General features: G+C 33.8%; 1 protein-coding gene across 1 annotated transcript in view; it reads right to left on the bottom strand.

Annotated features, from left to right (window-relative positions):
• Window positions 1-13,854, bottom strand: part of NAF1 (nuclear assembly factor 1 ribonucleoprotein) — a 42,228-nt gene that overhangs the window by 17,884 nt on the left and 10,490 nt on the right. Inside the window, exons 3-4 of the mRNA XM_043566288.1 lie at window positions 3,858-3,951; window positions 219-301 (exon numbers count right to left, since the gene is read on the bottom strand). Coding sequence (XP_043422223.1) covers window positions 219-301; window positions 3,858-3,951 — 177 coding nt within the window. The remainder of the gene's footprint in view (window positions 1-218; window positions 302-3,857; window positions 3,952-13,854) is intronic.

Here is a 13,854-nt window from a genome sequence, read left to right as displayed (position 1 = left end):
CAGCAAAGAGTGATAAGCAGTATTAAACCAATATATCAACAGATAAGAAGCACTGACGAAAATCAAGAAAAAACTAAAACTTCAGAGCTCTAGATTGCTCACCTACTAAAATTAATAAATTCTTTCTTTTTAGGACAGATAGGGAAAGTCAGAAAAAACAATCAACAAAGAAACAGCATAGTTTTCAAGATCTGATTTTTTTTTTTTTTTTAACAAACCTTTCCTGCTGCTTGTCGATCACTTTTAAAAATTACAGTCTCTTCATTAACCGGAGGTAGGTTAGTCATGGATTCAATTATTACTGAAAAATGAAACAGAGCAGATTATTTCAAGATTTAATTAGACAATAATGTAAAATTTAAGTAATAATTTTATTTAGCCTTTAATTCCAACATAATTTAAAATGAAATTTAAGATGAGATAATGTATCTGGTAACTATTCCTCTTACATCAACAAACTATTTATTATCAAGTGATACAGGGAAATAGAGTCTACATATTTTTATTTAATACAGAAAGCTACAGTTCTAGGGTACCTGTGTGGGGCACCTGGGTGGCTCAGTCCATTAAGCATTCAACTCTTGCTATCTATCGGCTCAGGTTGTAACACTGTGGTCATGAGATTAAGCCCTGAGTCAGCAGGGAACCTGCTTGAGATTCTCTCTACCTCTCTCTCTCTCTGCCCCTCTTCCACTCACACACGTGCATGCTCTCTCTCTCTCTCAAAATAAATAAACTTAAAACAAACACACACCAAAAAAAAAAAAAAACCCAAAAAGCTACAATTCTAAAAAAAAAAAAAAAACCTAAAGTATAAAATCTCACAGAAAAGTTGTATCGCCCATTAAAAAGTCAATAAATTTAAGTCATGTACATTTTCTCAAGCAACTTTTATCCAAAAAAGTATAATCGCATTTACTCACAGAACTCTTATTTTAGGAAAAATCAGTCTTCTTTCTCATTGTAGAAATTCTTTTCTACAAAGAACTGAATACTTACTGTTTTATGAAAATGCTAAAGACTTCATAAAAGCATCTTCCTCAGAACAGATGAAGAATGATAGGACTCAACAGCAATTTTTATCACTCTCTTTCTCAAAAAGCAATAGCATTAACCCACGAGTCTATCATAATCAATTCCTGTATATGACACAAATGTTAAACAACCAGTCTACCATACATAGCAAAGAGAAAAAACAAGCAGTAGGCTCTTAGAAAATTAGAGTAACAAGCAAGAATACTTTGCCACATTACAGATGTCACATCTACTTGAGAAACGAAATATAGTAATTGATTATTAAAATTCACTTCAAAAACTTCAATTGTATCAGTTACTACCTCTTTTAAAAATATTTTTTAATGTTTATTTATTATTTTGAGAGAGAGAGTGAGCATGAGCAGGGGAGGGGCAGAGAGAGTGGGGGAGACACAGTATCCGAAGTAGGCTCCAGGCTCTGAGCTGTCAGGACAGAGCCCCATGCAGGGCCTGAACCCACGGACTGTGAGATCATGAGCTGAGCAGTAGTTAGGGACACCTAACCAACTGAGCTACCCAGGCGTCCCCATCAGTTACTGCTTCTAAGTTCTGAACATACGTATAAGTCACAGATTATATATAGATCAACATTTTTTGAGTTAGATCTGTTTCTGGAATAAAGATGATGAGTAAGGATTGATAATGATAGTGAGCACTAAGAGAATTCATTTTCAATCATCTCTCTTCCCTAATCCCCTTCCCAAGAATCAAATTACATGAAAATAAAAGATCACCTAATCTAATACCTTCATTTCATAAAAGGATGAGAAAACAGAACTCAAGAGATTAACATTATCATAATGTTAATATCTTATAATCATAATCTGGCTAATTCCAGACCAAGTTATCACCAGAACCTAAAATCTTCCTGCAACATCACAACTACTGACCCTGTTTCCACAGCCTACAGAACTATTCTTTTTTTATTATGATTCTAGGTGGCAGTTGCAGGTCGTTGGGTACAAATCAACTTAAAGTTTATACCATACACTGATAAAGATTTTCAAAGGCTTTCAACAGTCAAATAGGTACTAGCACAAGATCCTTAATTTTATGACATCTACTTCTACCAAGGTGAATAATATCTAATTAGCCTCCTGTATTTTCCAAATTAAAACAGAGGGAGAGAGAGGAACAAACCAGCATAACTTGTAGAAGAACTGCAGAGTACAAAGCCAAATCCTCTTTTTTTCTCTTTGAGTTCTCATTTGAACTCATGTTATTTTTTGCTTAATGTACTAATACTTCATTTTCTCTTTTGTAATCTGGTCCAAATAATGTTAGATATTTTAGGCTCTCAAAAGAGAGGAGTATGTGATAATTTTGATACAATCTTTTTTCCCCGGTAGCTTGAGAATTTTGTTAGTCTATTAGGGCGTGCTAGTCAAAACAGTATCTGTAAAGAGCATTATTCTGTGCTTATCAAATAGTTCACATTTTTTCTTGATAAACATTATGACCTAAATTTTTTCTATAAACATCAAGCCTAATAGATGCTCAACTCATACCATGTAAGCAAATAATTATTTATTTGACTTATTTATGTACATTCTTAAATGCCAAAGGATAACTCAAAAACCAGTAAATGTAAGGATTTTAGAATCAGGTAAATAGTTTTAATAATCATGATTTTTATAAAAAGGATGTTTCACTTTAATCAAAATTTTGATTAATAAATTGTAAAAGTACAAAATTATAAATGTATGAAGTTTTAAAAATATTGGTGTGGACACTGTTAGAAACAGGTCAAAAGTCCAATTTCTATCACTGACTCATTATACAACTGATCATAAGGGCAAGTAAATTGGGTTTTCCTGTGTCCCTTAAGTCCTGTAAACTAAGGAGGCTGGTGGACAATCTAGGTCTTCCACCCATTTTAAGTATCTTTGACTTTGTCAACTCTTGAGTTCTATTTTCAGGTGTATCTTACTATAAGACTTAATGGTAGCTACATTAACTTCAAGGCCTTTCATGTTCCTACCTCACATCCTAGGGCTAAAAGAAATCTGTAATATATAGTTCTCTTAACCAACAGCTTTAAATTTCATGCCATTAAATCACAGAGCTAATTTACATGTTTCTAAAATAAAAATCAAAGGCAGTAGGCAGAAAAATGTTCACTCCCCACCCAAAAGATACCTACATCCTAATCCCTGAACCTGTAAACATGTTTACATTAAAAAAAAAAAAAATCGCAGATGTGATTAAGGTTAAGAGCCTTGAGATGGGGAGATTATCCTGGATTATATGTGTAGGCCCAACCTAAGGAGTCCCTAAAAGCAGATAATCTTCTAAGGCTGTAGTCAGGGGAGATATGATGAAGGGAGAAGGGTCACAGATAAGGCATATTATTGCCTTTGAAGATGAAGGGTGCCATGGGCCAAAGAATGGAGGCAGCCTCTAGAAGCTAAAAAAGACAAGAAAATGGATCCTCCCTAGAGCCCTGACAGAAACTCAGCCTTGACGAATCCTTTAATTTTAGCAGAGTGAGGCACATATCAAACTTCTGGCCTAGAGAACTGTAGAATAATAAATTTGTGTTGTGTAAAGTTACTAAATTTGTAGTAATTTAATAGTAGTAAAGAACGAAGATACCAAATCAAATTCTGGAGAAATGTCAGTAAAAGTAGACTTTAAATTTTTAAAAAGACAATGTATTTATTAGTAACCTATACAAGTAAAAACTGAATTTATCTATTCAAACTTAGTGACTATAAAATGAAGTATTATTACATATTTCACAGAAAATTCACTAGTCATAAATTCTTTGATGAACACATACCTGGATACAAAAAATTTGATTAATAAAATCATTTACATACCTAATTGCTCAATAATACTTGAAACCATCCCAAGAGGCTTTAATTCAATATCTTCAGGCAGGATAATAGTGAGTTCTTCAACAGAAGGTAGTTCCTATAATATAAAAAAGCACTGATCTTCCTCCAGCTTTACCAACTTAAAAAAAAATTGGGACATCATTTCTATTTAAAGTTTTATAAACATGTCTGACGATGTAACGTTAGGCACTCAAAACATCACTGTGATGTTATCCTTGTTAGTGTCTGGCAGTATTTCTCCCACCTCCAATATCTCCCCACATGAGTAATACAATAACATCTATAGCTTAATCCAGCTAGACAAAGAACACAGACAAAAGTACCTAGATTTTCCCACCAATCACACTTGAATGAGACAAAGAAAAGAAAAAAAAAAAGCTATCACTGTTAAGGAATGCATGATTTAAAAAATAGACAATTCACACAGTGAGTCCCAGAAAAATCATTCTATTGGTCACTACGACTTCTGCAACAGAAGTGTTCTCTCTCTTAGCCATCTTAATTTGGTTAATCAATTTGATTGGGACTAAGCAGTTGAAGACAAGCAGCAATCTTTTCTGGGGCTTTGTGAAAGAGAGTAAACGTCTGGCCTCTTCAGGAAAAAATACAGAATTTCTAGGATACAGAATGTAGGCTCCAACCTGCAAAAGCGGTGACTGTGTTCCTGGAATCTTCTCTCTTTATGTTAAAAACTAAATTTCTTTACAATTCCTCTTTTTTGACCCTATCTCAGTTGCTATAGAAACTAGACGTTGAAGTAGAGATGAAGTTGAAGAGAAATTTAAGAATAAAACTGACCTTAGGTTTTAAAGTAAATAAACAGAGCTTTCTATTTTTGACCTTTTCCAAAAGATCATAATTAACTTTTACAAGGAAGTTTTTTCCTTAAGAAGGCTTGAAAGTGTAAAGATCCTATCGATGCCATATCAGGAGTTAGTCTGGGAGGAAAAAGATAACTTCTGAAAAAATGTCAGAAAAGATGGGAAAACCTAAACAATACAGTACACTGCAGATGAATGTATCTTGGGTAATCATTTTCCTCTTCAGGGATCAAACAAGGTTTTTAACAAATCATATAACCAGAGTTGAAGTGTATAACTTGCTTCTATTTTCTGATCAAGAATTACTTGCTAAAAACCACACTGAAAGTCTCAACCAACTCAATGCTTAAGACTTAATCACTGCTAGGTTAGTCTAGATGGTGGTAGAGGAAATGACTGTCTTATGTTAGAATTTTTCTGAGTTCTTTTAGGGAGAGGACAGCCACTGTTCATTTTTGCATATTAAACATGGAAAGTCTTTTCTTCTCAAGACCATGGTTTGAAAGTGGTCCATGTGTACATTAGAATAGAGAAGGGAGTACAGTTGGTAGAAATGATACAGAACACGTGACAAGGAACAGACCCGTTTAAGAAGTTCTTAGGTAAAGAAATCCCACACCCAGTTAAATACAAGAATGGAGAATTATAACACTGGGAGACTGCAGACAAGAAGGCTTTACTGATATTTAAGAGGACAAATCACACTGATTTCTGCTTCTAGGAGTGGCACCTCTTAAAAATAGCAAATGGCATTTTCTAATGCAAAAGTGTAAATTTATTTTTTTTAAGTTTACTTACTTATTTTGAGGGGGGGGGGCAGAAAGAAGGAGAGAGAATCCCAAGCAGGCTCCACGTTGTCAGTGCAGAGCCCAACACAGGGCTCGAACTCACAAACTGTGAGATCATGACCTGAGCCAAAATCAAGAGTCAGACACTTAACTGACTAGGTCACCCAGGCACCACACTAATACAGAAGTATAGTGATGAAATCTGAAATCTGCCCCACTGACTAACCAAACTATAGTTAAATCTAATACAAAAATTTTCATCACTTTTGGATTGTGATAAAGCCCACTGCTTAAATAAACTCAGGATCATGGAGGCAGAACAAAGAATAAGAAGTCTCCAAAAGAGAAAGCGCTGTTAGAGCTTTTGGGAAAACTTCTGAACTGAGGTAGACCACATGCCATTAACACTTAGGACACAAAACTCAATGTTATTCTCAAATAAATAAATGCTATTTGGCCACAAAATGAAAAGCTCCTTGTTTTTCATTTTCTATGAAGAGGAATAAAAATCTATGCAATATACAGTCATTATATTTTGGTATCGATCTATATTCTGATACTGTTTTGATTTCCTTTAACTTTAAAATATAAAACATATGTTCCCTTTTTTAAAAAAAGGAAAAAACAGTACAGAAGGATTCAAAGCAAAAAGCAAAAACTCCCCAACCTTATTACCTTCAACCTCCCAACTCCTCTCCAAAGACGGCTGTTAACAGTCTTTTAAATACACTTACTATGCAGATATAAACTCTACATTTCTAACTTTAAAATATTTTACTTAAAATATCCAATTATGCAAGCTATCCTTTTTACCTATCATTTTGTACATCTTTCTACAACAAAACAAACACCTAATTTTTTAAACATTCTTACAGTATATCACTGTATAGATGGACTATAATTTAATACTAGTCACCTGATATATTTGCCACTTTTTAATTTTTATCATACCTAATGATACAATGAACTTTCACATATATCTTTGCATAACTCCTGTTATAAATTCCTGTAAGTAGAACTGCTAGATCCAAAGGTATAAAACACTTTTCATTTTTTACTGATACTGTTAAATTTCTTTCCAAAAAGGTTTTGTCAGAGGCAGCTGGGTGGCTCAGTCAGTTAAGCATCCAACTTTGGCTCAAGTCATGATCTCACAGTTCGTGGGTTTGAGCCCTGCAATGGGGTCCAGCTCTGGGCTGAGAGCTCAGAGCCTGGAGCCTGCTTCAGATTCTGTGTCTCCCTGTCTCTCTGCCCCTCCCCCCATTTGCACTATGTTTCTGTCTGGGGGTGGGGAGGGGGGAGTCAAAAAGGTTCATCAATTAACAATTCCACAAATGATGAGAGATTTTCCCAGATTCTTGTAATCACTGAGAAGCAACCCTGAAACCTTGGCCAGTCTGAGAGGTCTACAATATAAAATACATCTTGCTTTAATTTGAATTTCTTCATTAATCAGGAAGACTATGCATCTTTACGTGTTTCCTGGCTCTCTGTTTATGAATTGTTTGTATATCTTACACATTTTTCTTTAAAATGTATCTTTTTATAAATTTATAAGAGCTTTGTATTAAAGAACATTTGCCCTTTATCAAATATGAAGAAAATATCCACTTCCTTACCTCCCAGAATGCATTTAAGTTGCTTAACGAACTTCAGCATTTTAATTTTTATGTAGTTAAATATATCAAGCTTTTCTTTCTTTGCCTTTTGACACTTGTGTCACAAAAAGAAAGACCTTCCCTATACCAAAATCGCTTTTTAAATTCACTGATATTTTCATTGCTTCTAATCTCATTTTTAATATTTCAATTTAGTCCATTTATAATTTTACTTCTGTATAAAAGCAAAGCAAAGATTGGCTTTATCTTTATCCATATTACTGGCCAATTATTCCCATGTGTTATAGAACAATCCATCCTTTCCTCTACTGATTTGAAGAATAAATTTTAACATGTACTAAATGTACTTATATATTTGGATTTTTTACTGAAATCTCCACTCAGTTCCACTGATTTATTTCAGTGTCAGTCCTAAACTATTTTAACAACTGTGCCTTTCGTTACATGTTTTAATATTTGGGAATAAGGCAAGTTCTTCTATTCACTTCATCCATATTTTTCCCCTTGGAAATTTTCCTAACTATTCTCAGGTTTATTTCACTACACAAACTTTAAAACCATTTTGTCATATATGAGTCTTGTTAGTAGTGATTAAAATCCCGTTTAGAGTTGTCTTTTTAAGTCATAAATAGTCCTTAGGTTTATTTAAAGCGATCTTCTACCTTATATTTGATATTTTATATTTATATATATTTATATATATATATTTATAAATATATTATATTTATATATATTTGATATTATAAATTCCTAGTTATTTAGTATCTTTGCTATTATAAATGTATCTTTATAGGGTATTATTTGAACACAAAAAAGCATCATGCTGAAATTTATGTCCAATCACTTTCTTGTGTATTCACTATATTACCATATTAAATCCCTCTCCTTTTCAACATCATTACATCATGTTTTTAACTTTTCAAATAATATTGGTTGCTATTTCCAGAATATCAAGTGTCAAGCAACTGTAATGATAGAGGGCATGATGAATAAGTTTTTATTAGGAATGTTTTAATGTTAAGCATAATGATGTGTCTTGACTGAAATTTCTTTTTAAAAAGGTTAAGAAAGTGACCATCTATTCCTATTTGTGTGTGGATTTTTTTTTTTTAAGATCAGACTGTTGAACTTTATCTAATGCCTTTTCATCATCATTTGAGATCATTATAACATAATTTACTGTAAGTTCAGCAGGTCAGCTTCAACATCTGATGAAATCCTGATGTTCTCTAAGGATGTTTATGAGACACATCTAGCAATGAGGATGACAGGGGAAGATATACAAAGCCAGAATATTTGTAGTGGGGCAGGAACTCACAACTGTGGTCAAAAGCAGAGTCTGAGAGGCTTCCTTAATTCCTGTTATCCTGTTTCCGAGCTATGTATTAACAGGACAAAACCGCCTACAAATGAGGAGGATCTCTAGTCCCATGCAGAACCAAACTCAGGGAAAAAAACCCCAGAAATACTGTTATCTGTGATCACCACCATACCTCTAGTTCTAGTTCAGTTATCCCAGTATCTTGTAACATAGGAATGTTTTCTAAGCATTCCTAAAAAAGGTCAATGAAGGCATTAAATTGCCTTTTAATAGTAAAAGACGTATTTAAGTGATATATGAAATCTCTCTCACAAATACTCTGCAGAACACAAGAAGTATATAACAAACTAAATATTGTGCATAAAATTTATAAGAAATAAGTGAAATCAGCCTAGTACAATTCCAGATTAAAAGCTTTATATGTTTGGGCGTTTACCTTTGAAAGTCCAGTGAAGTAAAGCAGTATATTTGCTTTGAACATGACAACATCTTGGGGACTGGATCAGAGAAGAAGAGATACTATATTTGTCCTTTTTAAACACATATGCTTTCCATAAAGATTTTTGTCAGGTTCAAAGAGACAGAACTTCAGAAGTTTCAAGAGGAAAGTTCCTTGGATTGCTATGTCAGACTGGGCAGTAGGAGACCTTGTCTTGATGTTTGGATGTCAAATTTACTTTCTCTTCCCTAACTATGAAATCTGAAGTACCACCACACCAAGCCTAGTTACTCTTTATTAAATCACCCTGCTAATTTTCTTTTTTGTAAAACACTTTACTGTCTAACATCCCATGTGTTTATTACTTGCTTGAAGTCCACTCCCTTAACTAGACAATAAATACAACAACAAGCAGGACTTGGTCAGCCTTGCTGATTGCTGTGGCACCCCGAACAGTGGCTAGCACATAGTAGGTGCTTCCTACATATTTCTTAAATGAAATGACTTACCTCATCAGTCTAAGTTAAACAAAACTCTCAGAAGAGGTCACAGTCTTTTTCAATCGGCAAAATCAAATAATGAAAATGTAATTCCCAGGAATCAAAAGAGAATCCTCAAGGAATGAAAGTAAGAAACACAGGCTTCTAAGGGAGCTTCGTTGCCCAAGACTGATGCATAGATACCTCAGGTTTGCAGCAGCAAACATCATTACAATTATTAGATTAACACCTGGCTGCCCGATAACACAGTCGCTGTTCGGCAGCTGTTCCTGGTAAGGTAATGAATAAATCTGCTCAGTCACATAATCTCCTTTAAAGAAATAAAAATCAATCATTTTGTTTTCCATGAGTGGGGAAAAGATACATTTGTCACAAAAAAAAAGAGGAAAAACACAGACACACTCCAATAAGGGGGAAAAAGTAGCCAGAACACATATTGAAGGACATTACTGCTCTTGACAGTACACATAGGATATAAAGAATTAAAAGTAAAAGTCATACTGATAAACTAAAAAGCTGAAGGTAGAGGTGATGAGGGAAATCTGAGATAGAAAGACCTTCTCCATCACATAAGCAAAAATCAAGTGTACTGAAAATAAAAGACAAAAAGGCTATATACTGCAGGTAAGGAAGATTAAAGTATGAGCCTGGATTAACCTACAACCCTCATGGAAAGATGGATAAGTAGGTAAAAAGGCTTCTTTTATTCTGCTTATACAACACCAGACACTAACTACATTTGGCTATTTAAATTTAACTAAAACTGAATAAAATTTAAAATGCAGTCTTTAGTTGGACTAGCCACATTTCAAATGCTCAACAGCTACAGTATTAACACAGCACAGATATAGAACATTTCCACCATTGCAGACAGGTCTACTGAACAGCACTGCTTTATGTTCTCAGACATCCAAAAAGCCCTCCACTACAAAACATACACCCAGGTAATAATAGTACCCATCTGTTTTCGGCCATCAATACAGATATAATTTTAAGGCCACATTACAACAGCATACACCATATTACTATTAAGCCTTAATGATAATCTGAATACTCTACCTGGGAAATGAAGATTTGTGATCAATCTCTATTTTTATGACTTTTACTTCCCAAAATTAAAAAGAAACTAAAACCTGTCTTGGATGTACAGTATCTGCAACCAGAGATAAATATCTATCCTACTGTTTAAATACAGTGAGTGTTATGTTTACTGACTCAAAATCAAAGAAGAGTAAAAATAGTTCTGGACATACTTATTCAAAACCTGTATTTGTAATAACAAAGAATAGGCAAGAAAAGGAAGAAAAATACTTCATTCACATCATCAGCAGAAGAAAAGGCCACATGGAAATAAAAATCCCTAGTCACATACCAGCATTTGGCAAATGAACGACGGGAATTCAACATACTAAGAAATTCAATCACTTATTTCCTACACAATCTACAGTTCCAAGTCAAAGTCTTTATTAAAAGACAATATGATGGTCCAAGCAAATACAATTTAAGAAAGCTTATCACATTATGATACAATCATCTATCACCAAGACAAAATATGCTACATTATTCAGAAACCAAATAACCAAAGTTCAAATGATCAAATTCTAATATTGCTACACATGCATTTCTACACAAACACTAAAAATACAGCAGACTGGAATCACATCTGTTACTAGTTCTGAATCTGCTTCCCCCTACTTAAATACTACCCTCAAGCAAATCACTTTCTGGGAACCAGTTTTCTTATTCTAAAGATGATTTTTTTTTTAAGTTTTATTTATTGTATTTATTTATTTGAGAGATAGAGAGAGAGAAAGAGAGAGAGACAGAGAGAGAACCCTAAGGCAGGCTTCATGCTGTCAGTATGAAGCTTGACATGGTGGCTCAAATTCATGAACTGTGAGATCACGACCTGAGCCAAAATCAAGAGCCAAACTCTTAACCAACTGAACCACCCAACGTCCTGGTTTTCTTATTCTAAATAGCGAGAAAAGTGAGCAAAAGTTCTGAATATTTCACACAAATGGCTAATAATGCAATTTAAAAAATGTTTAACTGCATGTAATCAAAAAGACAGCACAGTAAGATAGAAATTATATACCAGCCTCAAACACAATTACTGTAATTCTGGATAATAGATACCCATAACCACGGCATTAAAGAAATGCATGGCCCTAACTACACTTCTGAAATATCCGTGAAAGAGCAATTATTGTTCGTGTTACAAGCTTATTATATTCTGATTCTTGAACATCTGTATGGCCTACAAGGTTGTTCAATTAAGCACAATATTCAAATGAGTACCATAGAACATTAAAAATCCATCCTATTAAACTGTAGATACACTAGTCAAAAAATGGGTGTCAAAGACTTCATCGCAAAATTGGAAGGAGCTAATGGGTCAAATATGGCCCTCTGAGAAGATGACATTTGTGCATTACAATGATCTTGAATTCTCTATTTAAGACTTATGGGACAAGAAAAAAAATTAGTAAAAGAAAAAAAAGAGAGAGAGATCAGTAATTTATGATTTTCTGAGGCAAAATTATCTAAAGAACCCTGATTTGGATTTTCATTCACAAATCTACAAAAAGGGCAGCAGAGGGTAATAGAAAAGGAATCAAACATTCCAAATGGCAACTAATCCTTTCTGGTGCAGACTGGGGAGAATTTTTAAAAGTGAGGAAAGTGGAATAAAATTATCTGGCCACTTTCCTCAGATTACTCAAGAATACAGGACATGCATGTGGCAGCCAATTACCTGATGCTATTAGGTGAGCCTTCACTTTTCAGATATGGTTGGAAAGTAGGATCCAATCCCTGGAGTACTGAGAGCCATGAATGGAATTTTTTTTTCCCTATAGCTGGTAAAACATATTGGAAAAAAGAATGGATTAGGTCTGTACACTGTGTGGTAACTATGACCACATATAACATTTAGTAGTAGTCTAATTCATCAACTTTACAAAAAGTACTTTTACAATGTTCCATGGGACTCAGCTTTTTCTTTAGCTATCTCTCACCAGTACACATTAATTGCCAGCATGAATTACTCTATTGTATATGACACTAAATTTAAGATTGAGACTAGCCCATTAAATATTTTCACCTAAAAAATGACTCAACACTTCTTTGCAGTGTCTTTATATTTTTCTTTTTAAATAAATACAATGTTCTTATCCTGTTTTTCTCTAAAATTACTGTCAGAAACAAAGTTCCTAGTATCTCCAAAAGTTCACTCACATAAACATTAAAGTAAGATCTCAATACGAAAAAATCTTTAGCAATAAATATAACTCTAAGCATTCTTTTGTTAACTGAGGAGTCCGTATTTCATCAAATAAGACACTGACTTTATATATCACAAAGATAAAGCACTGTCCAAAAAATTTTTAAATGTCATCAATTATTAGTCCCAAATTTTAAAATGTTAACAAATGAAAAAGTGCCCATTTTAGAACTGATGACATTAGCTGTATGGATGATGAATGAATGAATGAATGAATGAATGAATGAAGAAACACTCTCTGAGCCCCTACTAGTAACCAACACTGGGAATACAACTGCCAAGCAACACCCTGGATCTATTCAGTGGGAAAGTTCATATTCTCTTCACCTGTCACCTTTCCATACCTATCTTACCTTGTAATTTAAGATCAAGTCAGGATGACTTCCTTGACCCCTGCAGTGCAAGTTATCTGCTCTTACAGAAAATCCCACAGCTTTTTAAGGCTAGTAGCATTCATCAGGCATCCAATCATTAACTTTCTGGTGTCACTCTCTAACTAGATTCCCCTTTAACAGACATTTGTCTTTATCCTCTAAAGCAATCAGAACTTACTTATTAAAATCTACTGAGGAATTGGAGAATGTAACAAATGGAATGTTTCTGTGTAATAATAACCATATGGTATATTCACAGAACATATATGGTTACTCTAATGGATAAAACACTATTTATTTGAAGTTTAAGGGATCATTTCTACTTGCTATAAGCTTTACTAAAATAATTTTGTATAACGAAGCATGAAATTTTAATTTTTAAAAAAAATCTGAGCACTATTTTTAAAGAGTACCACATATTAATTTAAAAATATCTCCTCTTAAGTACATAAGCCATTTCTTAAATATCAAACTTCCAAAAAGAATGTTAGAAGTGTCATCAGTATTCTATGATACAATGAATGCAGTAATTTCAAATGTACCTAGAGTCATAAAAAGCTAAAGTTGAAAGAAGCCTTCATTTAAGGCAAAACTTATAAAGCAAGGTAGGCCTCGAAAACAACATATTCTGTCTATGATTTTTAAGTGAAGACCAAGGTGCAATACAGTTTCATAGATGGTGGGAGATCAACAGGCATGAAATAATCGGCTGTAAGTAACTTCTGACCACTTGAGGTGGTCCAGATAGTCTCCATACCCTTATGTTAGGATGTTTTAGGATATGTATCTGCACTGCCAAAATCAGAAAGAAAATATAGTGTACTCAACCTA

Source organism: Prionailurus bengalensis, chromosome B1 (genome assembly GCF_016509475.1).
Source record: "Prionailurus bengalensis isolate Pbe53 chromosome B1, Fcat_Pben_1.1_paternal_pri, whole genome shotgun sequence".
In the NCBI taxonomy this organism is placed as follows: domain Eukaryota; kingdom Metazoa; phylum Chordata; class Mammalia; order Carnivora; family Felidae; genus Prionailurus; species Prionailurus bengalensis.
Note: the sequence above shows the minus strand (reverse complement) of the source record. Positions and strands in the feature narration are given on the sequence as shown.